At 39.8% G+C, this 26,940-nt stretch overlaps 1 protein-coding gene across 7 annotated transcripts in view; it reads left to right on the top strand.

The window, feature by feature from the left end:
* LOC115219750 (unconventional myosin-Va) overlaps positions 1 to 26,940 on the top strand; it is a 272,760-nt gene that overhangs the window by 178,597 nt on the left and 67,223 nt on the right. For 6 of the 7 annotated variants that reach the window (XM_036509681.1, XM_036509676.1, XM_036509675.1 and 3 more), the window contains 2 exons: positions 1,765 to 1,951; positions 4,965 to 5,099. In XM_036509681.1, coding sequence (XP_036365574.1) covers positions 1,765 to 1,951; positions 4,965 to 5,099 — 322 coding nt within the window. The remainder of the gene's footprint in view (positions 1 to 1,764; positions 1,952 to 4,964; positions 5,100 to 26,940) is intronic. The other variant, XM_036509682.1, reaches the window with a different exon arrangement.

Below are 26,940 nucleotides of genomic sequence, written 5' to 3' on the forward strand. Positions count from 1 at the left end.
AGGGCTACACAATAAAATTAGCCCTTTGCTATGGTCAGCCTCTGTAGCGCTACATGGCAATTTTAAGCTACATAATAAGATTAGCCTTGTACCTTTATAGCTCTACATAGCAAATTAGGGCTACACAACAGGATTAAACTTGTAACTACATCACTCTATATAGCTAATTAGGGCTACTCAAAGGCATTAGCCCTGTGCCTTTCTAGCTCCCACATAGCTAATATGGGCTACATGATATTGAGCAAATTACTGTGACAAATATAAAAACGTGACGTATATTTGCCATTTAAATATGGCTAACCCCTAAGGGTGGATGCTACTGCAGTTTGTAGCCCCAGGAGGACACCTCCTCCAGCTGGCTATAGACACACTTTCTGTGCTCTATCAGTATTTGCAAAGGGAAGCCATCCTTCCCGTCTTCAACTTATGATACACACGGACTCGAGTTTCTTGGTTTTGACCCATCATCGGTGTGTGACAATCACAGTTGTCGATGAAAAGTAGGTTCCCTTCACAAATACATATCCTTTTTCCAGTATGGTACAGACACTGATATCAAAAAAAGTGTAAAAACGTCTTGATGATAAATGACTTGAATGCCTTTGGTCACAGCTCAGCAGGATCAATCAACACCTGTGATTGTCTTAACTCTACTTCCTGACAACGACAACAACAACAACATTATCTAAACTGTTTGCCTGTCTTTACTTTGTGATTTTCTTCATTTTCTTTTTCTCTTTTTTTATTTTTTGCTCTTTCTGTCTATCTGTATTTCTGTCATTCTATCATCTTTCTATCTATGTATCTGTTTGTCTCTTTGCCCGTCTACTCACCTATCTATCTCTCTCTCTATCTATCTTTCAATGTATGTATGTATGTATGTTTGTATGTATATATGTATCTATCTATCTATCTATCTATCTATCTATCCATCTTTCTATGTATGTATGTATGTATGTATGTTTGTATGTATGTATGTATGTATCTATCTATCTATCTATCTATCTATCTATCTATCTATCTATCTCTCTATCTATCTATCTTTGTATGTATGTATGTATGTATCTATCTGTCTGTCTATCTATCTCTCTGTTTATCTATCTGCCTATTTATCTATCTATTTATATATCTATCTATTTATTCTTTATCTATCTATCTATCTATCTTACTACATATTTATGTCTCTATCTATCTACCTATCTATCTCTCTATTTATCTATCTGTCTATCTTTAGCTCTCTGTCTATCTCTATTTATCTATCTGTCTGTTTATCCATCTATCTATCTGTCTATCTATCTATCTTTATCTGTTTGTCTTTCTATCTATCTGTCTATTTATCTATCTATGTATGTATCTATCTATCTTCTGTCTGTCTATCTGTCTATCTATCTATCTATCTATCTATCTATCTATCTTTATCTATTTGTTTTTCCTTTAACTCTATTTCTGTCATTTTGTCATTTTTCTATGTATCTATCTGTTCGTGTCTTTCTGTCTGTCTGTTATTTGCCTTGTATCTACCTCTCTATCCACTTGTCTATCTAGCTATCTGTCTATTTATCTATCTGTCTTTCTGTTTGTCTATCTATCTTTCTATCTATATATGTCTATCTATCTGTATATCCTTCTTTCCTTCCCCTTTCTTTTTCCACCCTGCCCATCCATTTACTGAATGACTTATATAACTCTCCCCTTTCCTTAACCCTATACACCCACCCCACTAACCGTAACATCATCTTTAATATAAATAATTCTTCTCTCCAGACCAATACGACACAATGGTGGAAGAACTTGACCGGCGCCGGTCCGAGATATTATTCATCAAAAGCATCTGGCTTGGTGACAATATTGAGAAGAAAGACGAAGTCCACAACAAACCGCGTGGCGGCGAAGAACTGAGTGAAGAGGAGGAGTTGAAGACAGCCTTTGAGTTCCACCAGAAGTTGAACAGGTTAGACAAACAGCAGATTCCATTTTTAATGCGGGGGGTGAAGAGTGTTGTGTATGTGTGTTCATGTGTACCTGTTCTTCTATGTGGTCATCCTCACACTGTCCAAATGTTTCAGTGACCATCAACCTGGTGGTTGTGTCTCCATTTTTTCAAGCTGTTTCCTCACCAGCCTCTCCTGCACACAAGCAGAAACAGACATGCACTCAGACACACACACACACGCGCATGTGCACATGCATGCATGCATGTTTTCACATTAACTGGTACTTATTTCATTGCCCCCCCCCCCCCCCAAAGGATAAAAGGCAAATTTGACCTCGGCAGAATTTGAACTCAGAACGTCAAGGCAGACAAAATGCTGCTAAGCATTTCGCATGGTGTGCTAACAGTTCTGCCAGCTCGCCACCTTTTAATAATAATAATCCTTTCTGCTAAAGGCACAAAACCTGAAACATGAGATGAGGGGCCTACTCAATTACATCAACCCCTGGTGTTTCACTGGTTCTCAATTTATCGACCCTCCCCTCCAACGCACACACATACACATTCACATTGACACTCATACAGGAGTCTTCCAGAGAAGTTAGTGTATGTCTGTGTATGACAAGTAGAGGTTTAAATTGTCTAAACCTACCCGGGTTGAGGGAGACATAGAAAAATGATGATGATGATAGTCGTCATCATCATCATCATTTAATGTCTGCTTCCCATGATTGAATGGGTTGGATGATTTAACTGAGGACTGGCGAACCAGATGGCTGCACCAGGCTCCAATCTGATCTGGCAGAGTTTCTACAGCTGGATGCCCTGCCTAACACCAACCACTCCGAGAGTGTAGTGGGTGCTTTTACGTGCCACTGGCACGAGGGCCAGCCAGGCGGCACTGGCAACAGCCATGCTCAAATGGTGTTTTTTATGTGCCACCCACTGGCAACGACCTTGCTTTAAAGGTTTTTTCATGTGCTACTGGCACAAGTGCCAGTAAGGCGACAGTGGTAACAATCCCGCAGTACTTGACTGCTACTTAATTCATTAGTAAATCTGAAATCCCTCCACCCACTACAACCAATAAAGTCCCTGCTTTCTTCAAAACAGGCATCACTTAAGTTACCTTAATCCCTATTACCTTTTAAGATCGTCGGATTGAACATTTTAGGCCAAACCTACAGCTTCGTTTGAAAAGCATAAGATATCACCGGTTGTCATAGTTACTAAGTCCCCAAATAGCCTGACATTAGAGCAACCTGGATTACATGAAGGGCAAGAGGACAGTAATTTATTTAAATGATAATTCTAAATTCATTTTTAATCTGATCCTAACTCAGTAAGGTAGATTAGAAATGTATTGCAAATGTCATGGGTCACTTGCCTAGCAGAACCATCTGGGGTTTCCATTCCAGTCAGCCATTGTCTTGTAGGGTGAAACCTCATGTTGCTACCTTTTGTGATGATCATAGGGTTACCTGCACACTTGAGGTAATTATAGTGTTTAGGGGTAGGGGTTCTATTGTATGTAGGCCTTATCTATCTACCCTAGCTAATTACTAGGTGGATGGGGTGCTATCATTGTTGTAAGCCTTACCTATCTACCCTGGCTAATTACAGGGTGGATGGGACGCTATCATGGTTGTATGCCTTACCTATCTACCCTGGCTAATTACAGGGTGGATGGGGCTCTATTGTGGTTGTAAGCTTTTCTGTTAAACCCTAGCTTAATTACAAGGTGGACAAGGTACGATTGTGATTGGGTAAATAACCCTTGTTATTGGCCCTTTGGTGGAATCTTTTAAATTTAATGGAAGGGGTATATAGTTGATTATTGTGACCCTTGGGCATCACCGGTCCTTATTTTAAACTTGACTTTGGCAGAATTGGGAATTAAAATGTAAACAGTCACCTACAGTCACCACCAAGTATTCTGTTTGATGCCCTTACAGTCCCCTTGACTGCCAAAAACAAAAGGGTTTATAAGCTAAAATCATGACTTTTCTAAGGATGTTTGTGCCTCTGTCTAATTATATATGAGTGTATATGTGCATCTGTGTTGCTGTCTGTGTCTCCATATGCATGTATATATGTGTGTGTTTATGTTTCTGCATTATCCCTTATGTACATCTCTGCATCTGAATCACTGAACATCTAATTCCTTTTTCTTTTTTTTGCTATTTCTTGTGTATAGAAAAGCAAAACATTTCAATCATTTTTTTTTTTGTCGAATATATAATATCATTATCAATATTATTGTATATTCCGGATACTACAAGTTGAATTTTTCTGACTCAAGATTCACAACCCAAAATGCTAGGGCAACCTACACATGTAGGTGCAGGAGTGGCTGTGTGGTAAGTAGCTTGTTTACCAACCACACGGTTCCGGGTTCAGTCCCACTGCGTGGCACCTTGGGCAAGTGTCTTCTACTATAGCCTCGGGCCGACCAAAGCCTTGTGAATGGATTTGGTAGACGGAAACTGAAAGAAGCCCGTCGTATATATATATATATATATATATATATATATATATATATATATATATATTATGTGTGTGTATGTTTGTATGTCTGTGTTTGTCCCCCTACATCGCTTGACAACCAATGCTGGTGTGTTTATGTCCCCGTCACTTAGCGGTTCGGCAAAAGAGACCGATAGAATAAGTACTGGGCTTACAAAGAATAAGTCCGGGGTCGAGTTGCTCGATTAAAGGCGGTGCTCCAGCATGGCCGCAGTCAACTGACTGAAACAAGTAAAAGAGTATGTACACCAAGACAATTTCCAAGAACCAAAAATTCCATGTGAAATGCAACAGGGTTTAGAAAGACAGCAAATGGCATTTTAACACTTACGCTACATGTTTATATGCTAAGTACTACATCAACTTGTATACCGGAAAATGCAATATTATTGTTGCTGCTTTTGTCGTTGTTGTTGTTTTTTGCCACATTTACTAAAAGCCACTGCTAGCAAAATGGATCTGTCTATTAACACAGCTGCTATATCTTGCATGCCGTTCTTTATAGGCCAGATAACACATCTGCACCGCCGCCACCGTCCCCACAACAACAACAACAAGAGGTAAACAACGGCGACGTTTGCTGCACACATCACAACCATGATTGTGAGGCAGAGCTCAATGACTTCACACAACAGATCAGGTGACTGCTTCTCGGTGCCCTGTCAGACTTCCTCTCATCCTCTTTTACCTTTTACTCTTCCTCTTGTTGCTGCTGATGATGATGATGATGATTATTGTTATGATTTAATCTATACTCTACCTGTTTACCTTTCCCCCTCCCTCTCTTCCCCTCTCTCTTGTCTTACCCCTTCCCCCCCCCCCCACCGACCACTTTTATCTTTATTTTTTGTTCTTTCTTCCTCTCCAAATTGTTCTGTTTTTTTTTTCCTTCCTTACTGCTGTTGTTTCTTTAACTTCTTCAAGTATGTCATCGCTGCTACATGTTGGTGCATCAACAATGCCACCACTGACTGCTACATGTTTGTGCAACACCTCCACCACTGCCACTACTACTACTAATGTTATATATTGGTGCCCCATTGACTTCTACATGTTGGTGTGCCAACACCAACACTGATTGCTACATGTTTGTATATCATCAGTACTACTGCTGATTGTTACATGTTGGTGAAACAGTGCCATTATTGCTGACTGCTTCATGTTGGTATGTCAACACCATTATAGCAACTCCATGTTGGTGTACCAATATCACTGACTATTACATTTCAATGTGCTAGTATCCCTACCGATGGCTACATGTCTATGTATCATTGACACTGACTGCTACATGTTGATATATATATATATATAGTCGATTACATTGACCCTAGTATGAAACTGGTGCTTACTTTATCAACCCTGAAAGGATGAAAGGCAAAGTCAACCTCAGCAGAATTTGAACTCAGAACATGAAAACAGATGAAATACCACTAAGCATTTCAGCCATGTTCACCTGCCCTTCCTGGGAGGGTTTTGGGGGTTGAGTCCTAAGGCACCTCTTCGACAGGGTCGTATCAAAAGCAAATGTCATTAGACTTCCCAAATGGATTCTCAAATGGGATCAAATGAGACAATGGATATTCTTTTCAACTCTAGATACAAGGCCCTAAAATTTGGGGGAAGGGAGCCAGTTGATTAGATTGACCCCAGTATGCAACTGGTACTTAATTTATCGACCCCAAAAGGATGAAAGGCAAAGTCAACCTCAGCGGAATTTTAACTCAGAACATAAAGATGGACAAAATATCACTAAGCATTTCACCCAGCATGCTAATGTTTCTTATTTCTTTATTGCCCAGAAGGGGCTAAACATAGAGGGAACAAACAAGGACAGACAAAGGGTTTAAGTCGATTACATCGACCCCAGTGCATAACTGGTACTCAATTTATCAACCCCGTAAAGATGAAAGGCAAAGTCGACCTTGGCGGAATTTGAACTCAGAACGTAACAGCAGACGAAATACCGCTAAGCATTTTGCCCGGTATGCTAACGATTCTGCCAGCTTGCCACCTTAACATTTCACCTGGCATGCTAACATTTCTGCCAGCTTGCCGCCTTAGATGAGACAATGGATATTATCCAACCATCTCATTCCTGGTTTAACCCTAGGTCTCCTGTCGGTTGGCTCGGCTTGAAGAATCTTTCTTGCAATTGTTTCCTGCGAGATGCTAATAACACGTCTGTTGTACAGGAACAGTGGCCTCTCGTGATATTAAGCTCTCTTCTGCTGGCAATTTTTCTCTCTTCGAGTGAAAATCTTAGCAATTAATTCATAATCTTTAATAATAATAATAATAATAACGACGATCTGGTTGGGTGTGTTTCTCAATTATCTCTGAATAGCTTGGACGTTTTTAAGAATTCGTTTCATTCCTCCACCCCACTCCACCCAGCATTTCTACATTCTTCCTCCACCCATCGACGACGACGACCACCACCACCACCACAACAACAACAAGATCAACTGACTCAGTTCTTACTGATTTCTTTCTTTCTCTTCATTTTCACACCCAAAGCTTCCAGAATCTCTCCTGATTCTTACTTTCCTTCTACTACTACTACTGCTACTACTTTTTATGCTGTCATGACTAACAGTATTACTACTACCACTACTATTACTATTAACCACTACTATTACTAACTACTACTACTACTACCTGTTTTATATTATATAGCACCAGTAGGGGGGCCAGTGGCCTTCCCAGGCAGTAAGAGTGGAGTGTATATAAGAAAGGTGTATAAGGTAATAAGCTTTTGTAGTAGCTGTAGGAGATATAGGGAGCAGATACATGATGGCTGTGAATCAGTTGCTATGGATACAGATTCAGTAGGTGAACGAACCTTTGTCCATCTGCCAAGTGGCCTTCTTTTTGGATGTTGTCCAGGTTGTTTGTGCGTATGAATACACACATATACATAAAATTAGTAAGCTTTGAGCAGCCTGTCGAAGGTATAAAACACAACTTTCAGGAACAATATCCATTTATTGACTTAGAAGGCTGTAAATTTTTTCCCATATTGAAGTTTGATAAGTCAAAAAAAAGGTATTTTATAGTTGACAGTTAGCAACTGGGGTTGCTGTGTATGCAGATAAAAATCTAAATTTACTAAATTCGGATATATACTATATATAGCACTTGTTTTGAAATCTGTACTAACACTATCAGTCTTTTTTACCAAATCACTAAGTTAATGAGAGGTAAAAAAAACCAACACAGGTTGTCAAACAGCAGTGGACACACACACAGACACACACACACACACACACACATCCATACACATGACTAGCTTCTTTCAGTTTCTGTCTACCAAATTCCACTTTGAGGTTATGTTAGGAGACACTCAGATGAAACAATTGTAAATCAATGTAATAAAAGGACTTGCTCACTCCATTCTCCTTATTTATAATTATATATGTATAGCCTTGGACCAATCAAAGTGATTTTGGTAGATGGAAGTCTGTCGTATATATATATATATATATATATATATATAATATACGTACAAATACACACACACACACACACAAAAGAAATTAAGATGATAAAGGAATAAACAATTAACTTATGCACTTCATTGGCTTACTACTGTTTCTGCTATAAGATGCAATGGGCTCATAGTTGAGTGCATGAGTATCACCCTGTTGCTCCATCAGAGCCTCAGACATGAAGTTCAACTTATTGCAGAAAACATTTACATTTTGTGTGTGCACACATGTATATAATGTGTTTGCCTACATTTTTGTATTTTTCTTCTTATTGCTTGACAAGCTGAGTCAATTTATTTACATCTCCATATCTAACCACCCAGATACGATTTAATGCTGCTACTGCCAATGACGGCAAATTCTGCAGTTTGCCGAAGCACACCACTCGAATAAGTTCCAGACTACAAGACTTAAAACAAGGACAGGAATCAATTTGTTTGGCTAAACCCTTCTAGGTGGTGCTCCAGCATGGCCAGCTTTCAATGAGTGAAACAATTGAAAAGGAAGAAGGAAAGGGTGTGTTTAATGCCAACGTTTGTGGGCATTAGATTCAGGATGGAGAGGTCAGAATCTGTGAGGGTTTGGGTTGTAAGTTGAGGTTAGTGTGTGTCTGTGTGTGCGTAATTGGTACTTGATTGGTTTTGACGATGGGGGTTCCAGTTGATTTGATCAATGGAACAGCCTGCTCATGAATTTAATGTGCAAGTGGCTGAGTACTCCACAGACACATGTACTGTCCACATACTTTTCAGGGAGATTCAGCGTGACACAGAATGTGACAAGGCTGGCCCTTTGAAATACACGTACAATTCATTTTTGTCAGCTGAGTGGACTGGACCAATGTGAAGTGAAATAAAGTGTCTTGCTCAAGAACACAATGCATCTCTGGGAACTGAACTCACAATCTTATGATTGTGCGCTGAATGTCCTAACCACTAAGCCATGGGTCTTCACTGTGTGTGTGTGTGTGTGTAAAGACTGTTTGATGAGGAACGAGGTCCTCATGTTTACTGGAAGGTGTTCCTAAGGCCCCCAATCTCTGACAGAAGGTCGAGCATGGTAGGGTGTGTGGGTGGGGTGTGGCTCGATGATGTCGCGACTGTTGGGATTACCCTGCACCCCCCCCCACCCCACGGCAAAAGGTTACGGTGGGGGTGAAATTCTGCTTTTGCTGCTGCTGCTATTTTCGCATGGCTACAATAACTGGACTACTACTACAACTACTACTACTTCTGCTACTACTACTATCTTCCCACTTCTGCTCCTTCCGTATTCTACAGCATATATGTGTATACATACATATGTGTGTGTGTGCATGTATATATAATATTTATATCTGTTTATACATATACAGCATGTTACAATATTCCATTTGATATTGCATGCGACATTGCATCTGTAGGCTGAGATGGAAATAAGAAGCATTATTATTTGTTGTTTTTATCATTATTATTATCATTATTATTATTATTATCATTATTATTACTAATATTATTATTATTATCATTATTATTATTATTATTATTATCATTATTATTATTAATATTATTAATATTATTATTATTATTATTATTTGTTATTATTATTATTATTATTATTATTTGTTATTGTTGTTGTTGTTATTTTTATTATTATGATCAATGTGTTTATATCTGGTGACCCGTTGTATAATGTCTTCAATGTATGTATATATCTGTGTGTGCGTGTGTGTGTGAGAGAGAGAGAGAGAGAGAGACTGTATGTTTGTATGCCATTTACAATTCCCCTATTCACAGCAAGCACCCTGTTGCTCAGAGTTTAACAAGTGCTGTAAGCTGAAAGGAAATACAACTAAACTGTCGAATAATTACTCTTTACCCGGCATTGAGTCCTCTTTCAACATGTTTATAGGATGCAACATAATACTTACAAACAACACTACTGGAGCTGTACAGCTTCGTTTTTTTTTTTTTGTTTTTTTTTTTGTGTATATATAATTATCATAATTATTTTATTTTGCTGTGTTTGTTTTTGTCATTGTCCTGGACGTTCGTTAGTTATTCCTAGTGGCTTTTTTGCCACAGGCGCCACCAAAAAAGTGTACAATATCAACGTTAAAGGTGCAAAATTGTAAGAATCTTTTAGATGTTTACTGATGAGGAATTAGCTCTTTTACTTGTTTAAGCCACTTGACTGTGGCCATACTGGAGCACCGCCTTTAGTCAAGCAAATCGACCCCAGGATTTATTCTTTGTAAGCCTAGTACTTGTTCTACCGGTTGAATGATGATGAGAGTATTTGTTAACATTGTAGAGATTCAGTGAGTTTCTTACTAGTTTGAGTTTCATCAGGGACTTCAGGCAAGCCCTGAAGTCCCTATCCCACACACATTTCTATATTCACTTATAACTTACTTATGTGCATAAGTATATCATGGTATTGACTGGACTTTTGCATGTTGTCATACATCGCTGGTCACAGTGCGCTTTGCATTGTTTAAGCCTTTGAATGATGCCACCCTGCTAGCTAAGTAAACAGGCGAACGTTCCCCTGACCGTTGCAGGGTTATCCATTTGCAGCTGAGTAGACTGCAGTGATGTGAAATGAAGTGTTTTGCTCAAGAACACAATGTGTTCCCCAGTCTGGGAATTGAACTCATGATCTAGTGAGTGTGAGTGCAACACCCTAACCACTAGACCACTCGTTTTCATAACTAGGTATATATATATGTATGTATATATATATACACACACACACACACACATATATATATAGGTGTGGCTGTGAGGTAAGAAGCTTGCTTCCCGACCATATGGTTCCAGGTTCAGTTTCACTGCGTTACATCTTGGGCAAGTGTCTTCTACTATAGCCTTGGGCCAACCAAAGCCTTGTGAGTGGATTTGGTAGACAGAAACTGAAAGAAGCCCGTCGTATATATATATGTGTGTGTGTGTGTGTGTGTGTGTGTGTGTGTTGTGTATGTGTGACTTTGTGTCTTGACAACTGGTGTTGTGTGTTTATGTCCTGCAATTTAGCGGCTTGCCAAATCAGACCGATTGAATAAGTGCTAGGCTTAAAAGAGAATATGTCATAGGATCAATTTGTTCAACTAAAACCCTTCTAGGTGGTGCTCCAGTATGGCCGCAGTCAAAATGACTGAAACAAGTAAAAGAATAAAAGAAAAACAAGTATACACACACATACATATATATTACATATGTACAGGTGTTTAGCCAGATGTTAAGGTAACCTAAAACTGCGTGCACACGCATGTGTGTGTGTGTATGTGTATATATCACTATCTGTAGAATATTAACCTTGATTGTACACACTTGATTTATCATTGAACACCCCCTATGATCACCACCACCACCACATTATTTTCCTTAGGATCTAGAACTTTCTCTTGAACCCAAGTAAACATTATTATCAGTCTCTATATTACAGAGCATTCCCCCCTCCACACACACATACACACTTTCATGCCCCCACCCTGATTATTGTCTGTCTTACCTTGACCTCTCTTACTCCTCCCCCCACTTTTCTTCTGCCCTTATCTCTTTCTAAGAATTTATTTGTTTTGCTTCTTTTTTTTTAGTTTGTTCTTTACCTCTGCAACTGATGGTGTTTATTTATTTTTTTATTAATATATTTTGATTTTTAAAAATTATGCTTTTTTTTGTGAATTTGTTTTAATGTATGTCTGCTCCAGGTACCAGTGTCTTATGACCAAGCAGTCACAAGTTCAAACCTAACTTGGTACACACACACACACACATATCTATTTGTCCCTCTGTCTGTCTGTGTATATATATATGAACAATATTACTGTTAAAGGTGTGAACTTGTAAGGATCTTTGGGATAATAACTTATGAGGAATTACCAACATCTTGTCCTGTGTGTGAATTTTCCATTTTTCCTTTGTTTCATTTCTGTTCAAATTTTGAAATTTATATATATATATAACATAATATATATATATATATATATATATATATGTATATAAATTAATATAGATAAGGATAAGATCGATATTTAAATGCTGATCTTATCAGGTGGCCAGCATGGGAATAAAAACCTTTCAAAGGTAATAATTATTTAAAATTATAAATTAAGGTATCTAAGAGATACCACCATGCTGGAAATAGCAGTGTCAAAACTTGACTCTAAAACCACATTAAATGTTCATATATCACCGGGAGAGAAGACAAAAGGACAAAATAAACTAGCAAAAAGAAAAAAAATTACTGGATAATTCCAGATCCCGGATTTCTGGCTTTGCATAAGAGATGCTCTGCCTTCATCAGTGGAATACACTCAGATAGCACATAAATACAAATATATATACATACAACATACGATATACTTACGTAAAGCATCTGTTATGCAAAGCCAGAAATCCGGGATCTGGAATTATCCAGTAATTTTTTTCTTTTTGCTTAAATCCTTAGGAATGTTTTAGCCCGAAGGCCGAGGCCATGCTGGGGCACCACCGTGTTTATTTTGTCCTTTTGTCTTCTCTCCCAGTGCTATATGAACATTTAATGTGGTGTTAGAGTCAAGTTTTGACGCTGCTATTTTCAACGTGGTGGTATCTCTTTGATACCCTAAATTATAATTTTAGATAATTCGTAAAAAGCACCATCCGACCGTGGCCGTTTGCCAGCCCCATCTGGCAACTGTGCCGGTGGCATGTAAAAAGCACCCACTACATTCATGGAGTGGTTGGTGTTAGGAAGGGCATCCAGCTGTAGAAACACTGCTAGATCAAACTGGGCCTGTTGCAACCTTCTGGTTTCCCAGACCCCAGTTGAACCGTCCAACCCGTGCTAGCATGGAAAGCGGACGCTAAATGATGATGATGATGATAAACATACACATATAGCCACTCACAGGGACGCACACATACATGCACACACACACTCATATACGTAATTATGTATGTATGTCATTACTCAGTTTTATTTCAAGATTTCTTGTCAATAGAGAAAGAGCTGGATTCTAACTTAGATCCAAGGCTCCTTCATTGGAATTTCAACATCATCAACAGGGTATTTTTATTTGTATGTATGTGTGTGTGTGTGTGTGTGTGTGTGTATCAACTTGCATGTTTGTAGTCACAGTCATATACCCAAACACCCATACATACATGTATCTGTGTGTGTATGTCTGGTGTCCATATGTACAATGTTTGTGTGTATGGTGTGGTATATGTATTTGTGTGTGTGTCACTGTGTGATAATCCAATACTGAATTATACACTACAATATATTGTAGTTTGTATATGTGCATGTGTGTGTATGTGTGGTAAGAAGCTTGCTTCCCAACCACATGGTTCTGAGTTCAGTCCCACTGCATGGCACCTTGTGCCAGTGTCATCTACTATAGCTTCAGGGCAAGCAAAGCCAATGCAGCCCATCACACATATATATTTACGTGCTTGTAGGGCAGTGAGCTGGCAGAATCATTAGCACGCCGGGCGAAATGCTTAGTGGTATTTCGTCTGCTATTACGTTCTGAGTTCAAATTCCGCCAAGGTCGACTTTGCCTTTCATCCTTTTGGGGTCGATAAATTAAGTACCAGTTACGCACTGGGGTCGATGCAATCGACTTAATCCCTTTGTCTGTCCTGGTTTGTCCCCTCTATGCTTAGCCCCTTGTGGGTAATAAAGAAATAGGTATTTCGTCTGCCATTACATTCTGAGTTCAATTCCGCCACGGTTGACTTTGCCTTTCATCCTTTTGGGGTCGATAAATTAAGTACCAGTTACGCACTGGGGTCGATGCAATCGACTTAATCCCTTGTCTGTCCTGGTTTGTCCCCTCTATGCTTAGCCCCTTGTGGGTAATAAAGAAATAGGTATTTCGTCTGCCATTACATTCTGAGTTCAAATTCCGCCACGGTTGACTTTGCCTTTCATCCTTTTGGGGTCGATAAATTAAGTACCAGTTACGCACTGGGGTCGATGCAATCGACTTAATCCCTTTGTCTGTCCTGGTTTGTCCCCTCTATGCTTAGCCCCTTGTGGGTAATAAAGAAATAGGTATTTCGTCTGCCATTACATTCTGAGTTCAAATTCCGCCACGGTTGACTTTGCCTTTCATCCTTTTGGGGTCGATAAATTAAGTACCAGTTACGCACTGGGGTCGATGCAATCGACTTAATCCCTTTGTCTGTCCTGGTTTGTCCCCTCTATGTTTAGCCCCTTGTGGGTAATAAAGAAATAGGTATTTCGTCTGCCATTACATTCTGAGTTCAAATTCCACCACGGTTGACTTTGCCTTTCATCTTTTTGGGGTCGATAAACTAAGTGCCAGTTACACACTGGGGTCGATGTAATCGACTTAATCCCTTTGTCTGTCTTTGTTTGTCCCCTCTATGTTTAGCCCTTTGTGGGTAGTAAAGAAATAGGTATTTCGTTTGCTGTTACGTTCTGAGTTAAAATTCCGCCGAGGTCGACTTTGCCTTTCATCCTTTTGGGGTCGATAAATTAAGTACCAGTTACGCACTGGAATCGATGTAATCGACTTAATCCCATTGTCTGTCCTTGTTTGTCCCCATTTTATTTAGCCCCTTGTGGGTAATAAGGAAATAAGAATCGTTAGCATGCTGGACGAAATGCTTTGCAGCACTTCACCTGCTATTACGTTCTGAGTTCAAATTCCACCAAGGTCGACTTTGCCTTTGATCCTCTCGGGGTCAATTAAATAAGTACCAGTTATGCACTGGGGTCAATATAATCGATTTAATCCCTTTGTTTGTCCCCTCTATGTTTAGCTCCCCCCAGGGGGCAATAAAGAAATATATATTTACGTGCATGTATGTTTGATTATATCTTTGTCCCGATCTCACACGGTAGTTCTAAAATGATTGTCAATGTCATACAAGCAGTATCGCTCATTCTGGATATGTGATGAGAACATGTTTGGCCATGGAGAAATTATTGCATTGCTTAGAAGCACAGTTGATGGCTGGTGACAAGAAGGGCTGGTAGTTCTGTCTGACCCATGCAAGCAAGGAAAAGTGGACGTTAAACTGATGATGATATGTGTGTGTGTACATGTATGGCTAGCATGTGCATGTATGGTGTGTATATTAGTGTATGTGGAGTAGTATACATATTTGTTTAAGTTTATGTAGAAATCATAGATTGATGTTTATAAGTTTTTTTCTAAGATAAGGCACATGGCTCAGTGGTTAGAGCATCGGGGTCACAATCATGAGGTGGTGAGTTCAATCCCCAGACCGGACTGTGTGTTGTGATCTTGAGCAAGACACTTTATTTCACGTTGCTCCTGTTCACTCAGCTGTAGAAATGAGTTGCAACATCACTGGTGCCAAGCTGTATCAGTCTTTGCCTTTCCCTTGGATAACATCGGTGGCGTGGAGAGAGGAGGCCGGTATGCATGGGCGACTGCTGGTCTTCCATAAACAACCTTGTTCAGACTTGTGCCTCAGAGGGGAACTTTCTAGGTGCAATTCCATGGCCATTAATACTGAAGGGGATCTTTACGCCAAGATAATATCTCAAATTTAAATTTGAGATTTTTTCTTATATTTATTTTGTTTACGTTTTTGTTTAGTCCTTTAGCAAAATACCTTGATGTCTTTCCTTGATTGACCTGATATATAAGCTAATTTTTTTTTAATTAGCTTTTTAATTTGTGTGTGTGTGTGTGTGTTCCACATTTTCTCATGAAAACTTTGAGTGAAAGTTGTTCGTTTACAATCTCCTCTTAGCAAATTGCTCAATAGTTTCATCATGTAATTGTGTAAGGGGAACCAGGGGAATAAAACCCATCAGTATCTTATTTATAAAACAGTTAAGGGTTGGCTTCAGGAAGAACATCCAGCCGTTGAAATCCATTTCAATCAGTTTTGACTAACCCATGCTAGCATGGCAGAAAAAAAACAAAAAGAGACCTACAAAACTGAACAAAAGAGTGGTATGTGTGAGTGTATACATGGAGGGGAGGGAGGACTGAAATTTTTGAGTATTCACACACACACACACACACACACACACACACACATTATTCATCTAATGTCCTTGTTCATAGGACATTGATTAAATAATATACGTCTTGTATATCTCTTTGTGTTTCTCATTGTGCTGTACATACATTATTGTGTGTGTGTGTGTGTGTCTGTGTGTGCATCAGGCTGTGAGTGTGTGTGTGTATATGTATCAGGGTGTGAGTGTGTTTGTTCTTGTGTTTGTGTGTGTGTATATATATATATGGTTGTGTGTATTTGTGTGTATCAGGCTGTGTGTATATATATATATATATCACTGTGATCACCGTGACCAACCAGACTATCAGATGTTGTTACACATCGTTGGTCACAATGCGCTTCGCATTATTTTAGCCTTCAAATGACGCCACCCCGCTGGCTAAGCGAGCAGGCCAGTATATATATATATATATATATATATATATATATATATGGTTGTGTGTATTTATGTGTATCAAACTCTGTGTGTGTGTGCATGTGTGTGTTTGTTCGTGTGTGTGGTGTGTGTGTATATAATATATATATATATATATATGGTTGTGTATTTGTGTTTCAGGCTCTGTGTGTGTATGTGTGTATATATATAATATATATATATATATATGGTTGTGTATTTGTGTTTCAGGCTCTGTGTGTGTATATATATATATATTATATATATATATATATATATAGGTGGTTGTGTGTGTATTTGTGTGTACATCATGTCGTGTGTGTGTGTATATATATGTATGTCAAGCTGTGTACGTGTTTGTGTCGGGATGTGTCTTCTCGGAAGTATAGTTTCTCTGTAGTTCTTTCCTTAACAGACGTTACAAATACGTGTGTGTGAACAGAAAAACAACACACCGTTCACCTGTGCAGCAGTAAGATCTCGCTGCAGTTTAGAAAAATAGGTCAGGTGAGGTGAAGACAAAATTCAGTTTGTTTAGCTCTGGGTTATTTTTTTTTTTTTTTTTTTTTTTTACATTTAATTATTTTTCTCAAGAATAACTTATTTCCACCCTCGCCCCACCACTCTCTCTCTTCTTTCATTCCATTGCTGCATTTTTTTTTTTGTTTTTTTACATAAGAAAGTAAATCTGATGTAAATATTGATGTGAAGGAGTAGGATGGGGGGGGGGGTGACTGGAATCCTCCCATTCACCCCACCCACCCTTCCCACCGACCCACCAACTCTCTTTTTGGCACTCTCATCCTCCTCCCCCCTGTTATATTCCAATTTTTCTCTATCGCACTCACACTTGCCCTCAGGATGTGCAGTCAGTAACTGCATAGGTTTCACTGCCATATATGGACATGGTAGGTGGAGCCAAGACGGTACCAGTCATATACTGTTGTGATCGTATAATTCCAGCCACTCATCCACCACCGCCACCACCACCGCTATTATAACCCCACTACCACCCCACCATCACCACCCACCACTACAACCACCACCCTAGTCTTCCATGTTTATTTAAGGCCTGATCTCAAGATAACTCATAAAAATTAGGTGTGAGAGATACGTTTTAGGGTTTAAAGTACTAAAGCAACCTTTTTTTGAGTGACCCAGCATTAGTCCTGGAAATAAAGATGTGTCCACTTATTAGATAGTGGAAACCTGATGAGTGTGGGTCGGCTGTTGTTCTTCTCCGCTCACCAGTTGACCGCCAAGGTAAACTGAGGTCAGTTTCTTCCACTTGTACATCTCGGACTACATTACCTAATGTGAAATAATTACCTAAGTATCCCCAATTTAAAAGTAAATGTTGCATTAGAACACAAAATACTGCGATAGTTACCATGAGAGAACCTCTTATACTGTGGGGGTTTTTTTTTTGTTTTTGTTTTTTTGGTGCATAGTAGCACTCTTGCTTACATCGCTAGTGGGAGAAAAATCACCCACCATCGCCTCTGCTGAGACTTCTAGTTCACGTTGGCCTTCCCTGACTTTGTCAATGGTAGATGCCTGACCACTGGAAATAGCAGTGATATTCCTGTTAGTGATATATATGTAGAATCTCAGTATCTAACCAGACACTGGTGTTATGAATAACCAGTGGACTTATTAGAAAGTGATTAGTAATATCAGAGGCAGTATTGATACCAAAAAAATTATTCATCCCCACTTCAAGTGGATGTTCTGTTAGAACATGGAATACTGTGATAGTTCCCATGAGAGAACTTCTCCTATGGGCTTTATGGTGCATATAAACACTCTTGCTTATGATGCAAGCAGGAGAAAAATGATCCTCCATCACCACCAAGACTACCAAATCATGTTATTTCAACCTCCTGTGGCCTTGTCAATGGTAGATACTTGACTGCTGAAAATAGCAGTGATTATTTAGAAGCTCTGTGCCTAATCATCACTTTTAAGTTACTTTTTTGATATAAATCCTGCTTCTGTTACTGATGATTATAATTATTTAATTATCTAATCTTTGGACAAATTGCACCACAGCATTTGTTCAAGCTCTTTACTCCGGCTGGAGTCAAATTTGTTTTTCATTACTTTAGGACTGATAAAACAAAGTACCAGTCAAATACTGGGGTCAGTTCTGCCGACTTCTCTATCTCCCCTCAAAACTGCTAACCCTGTACCTAAATTAGAAACCATTATTATTATTACTTATTGATAAAGATAATAATATGAAGATGACAGAATCGTTAACATGCTGGGCAAGTTGCTTAGCAGTATTTTGTCCGTCACTACATTCTGAGTTCAAATTCCGCTGAGGTCGACTTTGCCTTTCATCCTTTCGGGGTCGATAAATTAAGTACCAGTGAAACACCTGGATCGATGTAATCAACTAGTCCCCCCCTCCCCGCTAAATTTCAGACCCTGTACTTATAACAGAAAGGGTTGGTAAGCTGGTAGAATCATTAGCACAACAGGCAAAATGCTTTGTGGCATTTCGTCCTTACATTCTGAGTTCAAATTCTACCAAGGTCGACTTTGCCTTTCATCCCTTCAAAGTCGATAAATTAAGTACCAGATATACACTGGGGGTCAATGTGATCAACTAGTCCCATCCCCTAAAATTTCAGGCTTTGTGCCTTTAGTATAAAGGATTATTATTATTATTATTATTATTAGTAGTAGTAGTAGTAGTAGTAGCAGCAGCAGTAGTAGTAGTAGTAGTAGTAGAGTTGCAGAATTAACAAAATGTGGGATTAAGTCACTTACTGTATTCATTTTAGTGGTGGTTAAGGTAGGGGTCAGTCTAATTAACTAAATCCTCCCCAGGCCCCTAAATATATGACCACAGTGAAGTCCTTGATGATAAGTTGTACCACCCATACCCTAGAAAGCATGCCAAAATGGGATGTAGAAGAAAGGTGTGGGCCCCTGAGTTTATCTTTCAGGTTTGTAACCCTGAATAACAACTGACTTGGAACATGATGACCCATCCAATTCTTGCTGGGAGGAAATGTGGAATATATGATAATATTGATCATTATGAAAAGGGCCCAAGTTCAATCTTACCCTGCAGAGCTTAAGGGTTTTACCTTAGTTAAACTCTTTGCATGGACTGGCCCCTGCATTGTTACACTCTGCCACTGTGATTCTACCCAAGAATTACTAATTATGGGTACAGATGCCTGTGGTGTACTCAGCTTATTTTACACTATTATTTTATGAATAGGGAGTTCAAGGGATCAAATAGCTGGAATGCCCCAGGGTTAAAGCACGCAGAAGAACCATTTATTTGTAGATATTTGTGTGTGATTATGTGTGTGTGTGATTATTTGTGCGTGATTATGTGTGTGTGTGTGTTGAGTATTTTTCTGTTTGTGTGTGTGTGTTTGTGAAGGGGAGAGAGCACTTAGTGTCATAGAATGAGAAATATGCCTGTTGTTGTTGTTGTTGTTGTTTTTGTTGGTGGTGGTGGTGATTGTTGAGGGTGAGTGCAGGGAATGTAGCCGGACTCCCCTCACACACATAGGTGCACAGTCACTCGCATACGTTTTAGTAAAGAAGAATCTGTTTATTGGCTGACACTTCTGCTACTACCACCACTACCACTGTCACCTCCACCTCCACCACTATTCCTTCTACACCACTGCTACTACTGCTGCTGCTGCTATTTCTACAACGCCGCCGCTACTGCCACCTGTAGAAACATCGCTTCCCATTAGCGTGGTTTACATTTCATATTGGACTGTCTGCGTTGTCTTTGTTTCACCTGACCGCATACTCACATACACACAGACATACACACACACACACACACACACACACGTACAAAACCTTTGAAATTTGTAAGGCTTCCTCTGTTGTTTCTCTCTCTCTCTCTCTCTATATATATATATATATATATCTCTCCTCCCTCTGCTGGCGGTTATATACACACACATACAGACACACATGCGCACATACACGTGTGTGGACGAGTGTTTGAATGTTTACGCACACAGAGAGGAAGAAAGACAAGAGCGAAAGAAATTGTGTGGAGAGGCATGATCTGGAAGTAAACACAAAAACACGACAGTAAGCTAGAAATAACCCGAAGACGGTTGAACTATATAAGTGGTCAGACGGTCCGTCGGACGGACTCTAGGGAGCTGTGTAAGGTAGACAGATAGACGGATCGGTAGGTAAATAGTTAAATAGATGTAAGGCTTGATATATATATATATATATATATATATATATATATATATAGGTTGACAGGTCCGAGATACACGGGTAAATCGGTGAACATCTGGAGAGTGAGAGATAGCCGAAGACATCGATGGATATAAAGCAATGATGGTCAAGAGAAGAGATCAATAAGACGAACCAATTGGTGGTGCACAGAGTGATTGATTTGATGGACAAGAGGGAAGTAGATACACGAAAATATACAAATTTGAGTAATGGATAGCTAGAATAATATATATATATATATATATATATATATATAGATGTGTCAATGACGTTTTGTTTTGTATAACAATGACACCACCGCCTCTGTCTCTTGCACACAATACCACCACCAACACCACTACTACTACTACTACTGTTGGTGATACTACTTCTACTACTACTGCTACTACTACCAATACTGCCGTATTTATTACTGATTGTTTACAACAACCAAAACAGGAACAAGAGGAGCAAGTGAAGATTCAAGATGTAGACAGTTGCAGTGTTGGTGATAGCGGGGTGGGTTTCGTTGATGATGATGATGATGACAATGATGATGATGATGATGACTGTAACACTACTACTGCCACTACTACTACCACTGTAGTCTCAGACGGCACAAACAACAATTACAACCCATACTATAACGATCGCCACCACAACACCACCACCACCACCACCACCACCGCCAATACCATCAGTGGTATCAATACCACCATTGACACTGCCAACTATACCGCAACCACCACCACCACCACCAACTACAACCATGAACAGAGCCACCACCACCACAATAACAATAACATTTACGATGCCGATTGTTGTGAGGTCGACGAAGCGGAACGAGCGGAGGGGGGAAGCGCCGGGGTGGGTGACGGGGTGGTGACCTCCCCGATGTGGGACGGAAGGCGGGAGCGGGGAGACGAGGGGGTTTGTGGAAGGGCCGCGGCGGCCCCTGTGCGGGACAAGGAACAAGTGAAGAACGCTATGGTGGACTACCTGTACGAACAGACAGACCTGCATCAACAGTTGGAACACCAAAAGGATGTTATCAAGTAGGCAACTTCTTCTACTTCTCTCTCTCTCTCTCTCTCTCTCTCTACCTCTCTCTCTCTCCCTTTAACACACACGTGCTTTTAAGCAAAATATACACAAGCAACAGTTATATATATATATATATATATATACCCTTTTACTCTTTACTCTTTTACTTGTTTCAGTCATTTGACTGCGGCCATGCTGGAGCACCCACCGCCTTTAGTTGAGCAAATCGACCCCCAGGACTTATTCTTTGTAAGCCTAGTACTTATTCTATCGGTCTCTTTTGCCGAACCGCTAAGTTTCGGGGACGTAAACACACCACCATCGGTTAAGCGATGTTGGGGGGACAAACACAGACACACAGACACACAAACATACACGCATATACATATATATATATATATATATATATATATAATATATATATATATATATATACGATGGGCTTCTTTCAGTTTCCGTCTACCAAATCCACACACAAGGCTTTGGTCGTCCCGAGGCTATAGTAGAAGGCACTTGCCCAAGGTGCCACGCAGTGGGACTGAACCCGGAACCATGTGGTTGGTAAGCAAGCTACTTACCTCACAGCCACTCCTCTGTTCATGTATGTATGTATAGGTACATACGTAGCTGTGTGGTTAAGGAACTTTCTTTGCTGCCATGTGGTTTCAGGTTCAATCCCACTGCAAGGCACCTTGAGCAATCGCCTTCTACTATAGTCTCAGGCCGACCGAAGACTTGTGAGTGGATTTTGGTATCCAGAAACTGAAAAGAAGTCCATCTTTCATGTGTGTGTGTGTGTGTGTTGCTTGTATCGTGTTTGTTCCCCCACCGGCATCACCTGACAACCAGTGCTGGTTTGTTTACATCTCCGTCACTTGGAACAAGTACTCGTGGTCGGGTGGGGGTGATTCGTTTGATTAAAACCCCTTCAAAGCGGTGCCCCTCCCTGGATGGTTGTAATTCAATGGCTGAAACAAGCAAAAGATAAAAGATTATATGACCACAAACATTTGTGCAATCCCTTGGTCATTCGTGACCGAAGTGGGATCTTTACCATTACACACACACACCACACACACACACACACACACACACACACACACATATATATAAAGGGGTTTGTATGATTGTATATAGAGGGATATATATTATACAAAGGAATTCCAACTATACTTTTTATATATTCCAATATATTTTTTATAATGTTAATGTAGAATATAGAATATATAGTATAAATAGTATATATATAGTAAAATGAAATGAAGTATTGATTGTCTTATTGAATAGATGAAATATTGAATATCAAATATTAAGGGACTAGTATACTTTCTTGCATTTAAGCAGTCTTCAAGGTCCCAGGTGGTGACAGGAGTGTTTCATATATATATATATATATATACGCACACAATTACACAATGTACAAACGTAAACATACATGTATATACATATATATATATACACACATTTGCAAAAGTATGCACACGCATACCCGTTTTCTCTATATCTATGTGATGACCTGTATGAGAAAAAACGTCGTCTTTATAATTTTTTGCTTTTAAAACTTTGGCGGAATTATGATGTAGGCACGTGCTAACACTCCTCATAACTTTTTTATTTTTACGAATTTTTTACAGAATTTTTTTTTCGATTTTGTCTCCTGCATAATGGAATTAACACGATTATAGAAAAAAAGTGTGTAAAAATTCATAACAATAAAAAAGTTAATTCTCCTTTACATAGTCTATACCTAGTGATACAGTTGATACTATAGCTTCCTCGTACATATGTGTATATTATTACATACCCTAAACAAATTCCTCTCACAATTTTCCTTTCCGTTGAAGCGACTGATTATTAGATAATATTTTATTGTGTTTGAGGAGTCATTCTCTATTAGTGCCTTATTATCTAACACACACACCGGTTCGATTTCCACTCATTTACTTTTCCTAAAATTTCTGTTGCCTCTTGCAATCTTTTCAATAATCGTTGACTTGTGAGTTATTTCCCCTTGAGTATCTTTAGCGTTGACTGTGAAAGACGGACACTTGATGCTTAATAGCAACTATGGGAACCGTCAGCTTCGAATCAATTTATAAACGTCAATAATCTTTGTATTTGTGTGTGTGTGTGTGTGGTTCCAGGTTCAGTCCCACTGTGTGGCGTCTTGGACAAGTATCTTTTACTGCTGCCTCAGGCTGTCCAAAGCTTTATGAATAGATTTGAAAGAAGCCAATCAAGCGTGTGTGTGTGTATGTGTGTGTCTTGAATGTCGCATGATTGTTGCAAATGATTGTGATTGATTACCAAAATTCTGCGCAAACATGCCTGGCCATGAGGAAATACTACATCATCATCATCATCATCATCATTTAGCGTCCGTTTTCCATGCTAGCATGGGTTGGACGGTTCAACTGGGGTCTGTGAAGCTGGAAGGCTTCATCAGGCCCAGTCAGATCTGGCAGTGTTTCTACGGCTGGATGCCCTTCCTAACGCCAACCATTCCGTGAGTGTAGCGGGTGCTTTTTACGTGCCACCCGCACAGGTGCCAGACAGAGCTGGCAAACGGCCACGAACGGATGGTGCTTTTACGTGTCACCGGCACGTTGCTTGGAAAAAGGTTTTGTTAGCAAGAAGGACAGCCTGCTGTAGAAAATCTGCCTCAGTACAACTCCATCCGACCCATGCAAGCATGGAAACTTGGACGTTAAGACGATGATGCAGAAGAGGGTGTCTCAGTGAGTGTTCAAAGTGGTCAGTTGAATGCATCCTATACCTATTTCTTTATTACCCACAAGGGGCTAAACATAGAGGGGACAAACAAGGACAGACATAGGTATTTAGTCAATTAGATCGACCCCAGTGCGTAATTGGTACTTATTTAATTGACCCCGAAAGGAAGGAAGGCAAAGTCGACCTCAGCGGAATTTGAACTCAGAACGTAGCAGAAGACGAAATACTGCTGAGCATTTCGCCCGGCGTGCTAACGATTCTGCCAGCTCGCCACCTTAATACATCCTATACCACCACCTCCACTAAGTGTCCATAATACAACTGTCAACAGCTCAGTCTATTCAGCTACATATAGGTACCACAGCCTACTAGTGTTCACTCTAACACTTGTACTAAACTGTCAACAACCCAGTCCACCAAACTGTAAAATAGTTTTATTTCAATTCTATATTTCTGAGATGAGGAATTTTATATTATGTATTAGTACGAATGTGGAGGTGCAATGGCCCAGTGGTTAGGGCAGCGGACTCGCGGTCGGAGGATCATGGTTTCGATTCTCAGACCAGGCGTTGTGTGTGTTTATTGAGCAAAAACGCCTAAAGCTCCACGAGGCTCTGGCAGGGGGTGGTGGCGACCCCTGTTGTGCTCTTTCACCTTAACTTTCTCTCACTCTTTCTTCCTGTTTCTTGAGTAACGTTTTGATGGACTGGCGTCCCGTCCAGCTGGGGGGAACACATATGCCATAGAAACTGGGAAACTGGGCCCATGAGCCTGGCTAAGCTTGAAAAGGGTCTATAAATAAATAAATTAGTAGGAATGGTGTCCGCATCTTGATTGTTGCTTTCCCACTACATTTTGACTGTGTATAATCCAGCCTTGTTCTGTCATCTTAGTGACTTGCCTTAGTTAGAACTTAGGACCCCTAGGTGACTGCATTATATTTCAGTGCCTTTATCCACTACGCTAAGCCCATTGGCAGTGTCAGAGTGAATTTTTAAGGCTTATAAATCTCTACTGATGTCTTATGTTGGCTCCATATCAATTGGATAATACAATTCTATATTTCCAAGATGAAGAATTTTACAGCATCTGTTGGTCTGAGCAATGTTCTCATCCTGCTTGTTGCTTCCACAGCATTTCAGCTGTGTACACTTCAGCCTTCTTTAGGTGCCTTGTGATTCCCCTTAGTGCCTTGCATGGGATTGAACTCAATGAAAGCAACAATCAAGATGAGGACAGGCCCCTGTTTGAGAACCACTGAGCTAGATACTGAGGTTGATCTGAGCAACTATACTACCCTTTTCTCCCTCTTTATGCATCTATTAAAGTATATTATTATTACTATTGATAGTGAAACGATTGTTTGTGATTAATCTATATTTTTGTTATTTTTCATTTGTCTTGCTCGCTTACATTTCTGGTGTGCTAAATTTTCTGGAGAACAATTCTTAGTGGTTGAGACCATAGTGGATCTTCTTCTAGCATAAGGGTTTCCACAAAGTGTTTAAAAAATTCCCTTTTATATTTATGTATGAAATACTATTTACTGAATCTCAGTTTTTTTTTATATGCTAGACCACTGGTGTTAAAATTGATGTTATCAAATTAATATCCAATTTTTCACTCTCATTTTGATTTTATTATTACTATTTTATATTTTATCATGTCCTCTCTTATGCCCTCCTATCTTGATAGTTTGCTCTGACACACCATCACTACCATCTTCAGCTTTCTCTCCCCAATTACTACTACTCTCCCTTATAATGTGGGCTAGCTATGTACCTCTCACTATAACAAGACACTTATTCTTGTCCCTCTATCATACTTTAACCTCTCAGCACCCAACATAAACCGCCTTGCCCTCTCTAATAAGGAGGAAAGGAAGCACTCCGTCGGTTACGACGACGAGGGTTCCGGTTGATCCGATCAACAGAACAGCCTGCTCGTGAAATTAACGTGTAAGTGGCTGAGCACTCCACAGACACGTGCACCCTTAACGTAGTTCTCGGGGATATTCAGCGTGACACAGAGAGTGACAAGGCCGGCCCTTTGAAATACAGGTACAACAGAAACAGGAAGTAAGAGTGAGAGAAAGTTGTGGCGAAAGAGTACAGCAGGGATCAATACCATCCCTGCCGGAGCCTCGTGAAGCTTTAGGTGTTTTCGCTCAATAAACACTCACAACGCCCGGTCTGGGAATCGAAACCGCGATCCTACGACTGCGAGTTCGCTGCCCTAATCACTGGGCCATTGCGCCTCCACGCCCTCTCTAATACACCCTCCCACACTTACTCATGGGGATTTTTTCTCTTAAGGAAAGAGAAAAATGCCCTTACAACTTACTTGGCAACGTCTCTAGTGTTGGTGGCATGAAAAAAACATCTGGTATACACTGTAAGGTGGCTGACATTGGGAAGGGCTTCTGGCCTGTAGAAAACAATGCTAACGCTGTCATTGGAGCTTCATGTAACCCTGCAGATTGCTGGATCTTGTCAAACCATCCAACTCATACCAGTATGAAAAACAGATTTTGAATTATAACGATTTTAAGCTTTAATCCTCGTGTAGATGGGAGAGAGAGAGAATCCCAGTCAATACCAGTAA

The sequence above is a fragment of the Octopus sinensis genome, linkage group LG15 (genome assembly GCF_006345805.1).
Source record: "Octopus sinensis linkage group LG15, ASM634580v1, whole genome shotgun sequence".
NCBI classification, from domain to species: Eukaryota; Metazoa; Mollusca; class Cephalopoda; order Octopoda; family Octopodidae; genus Octopus; species Octopus sinensis.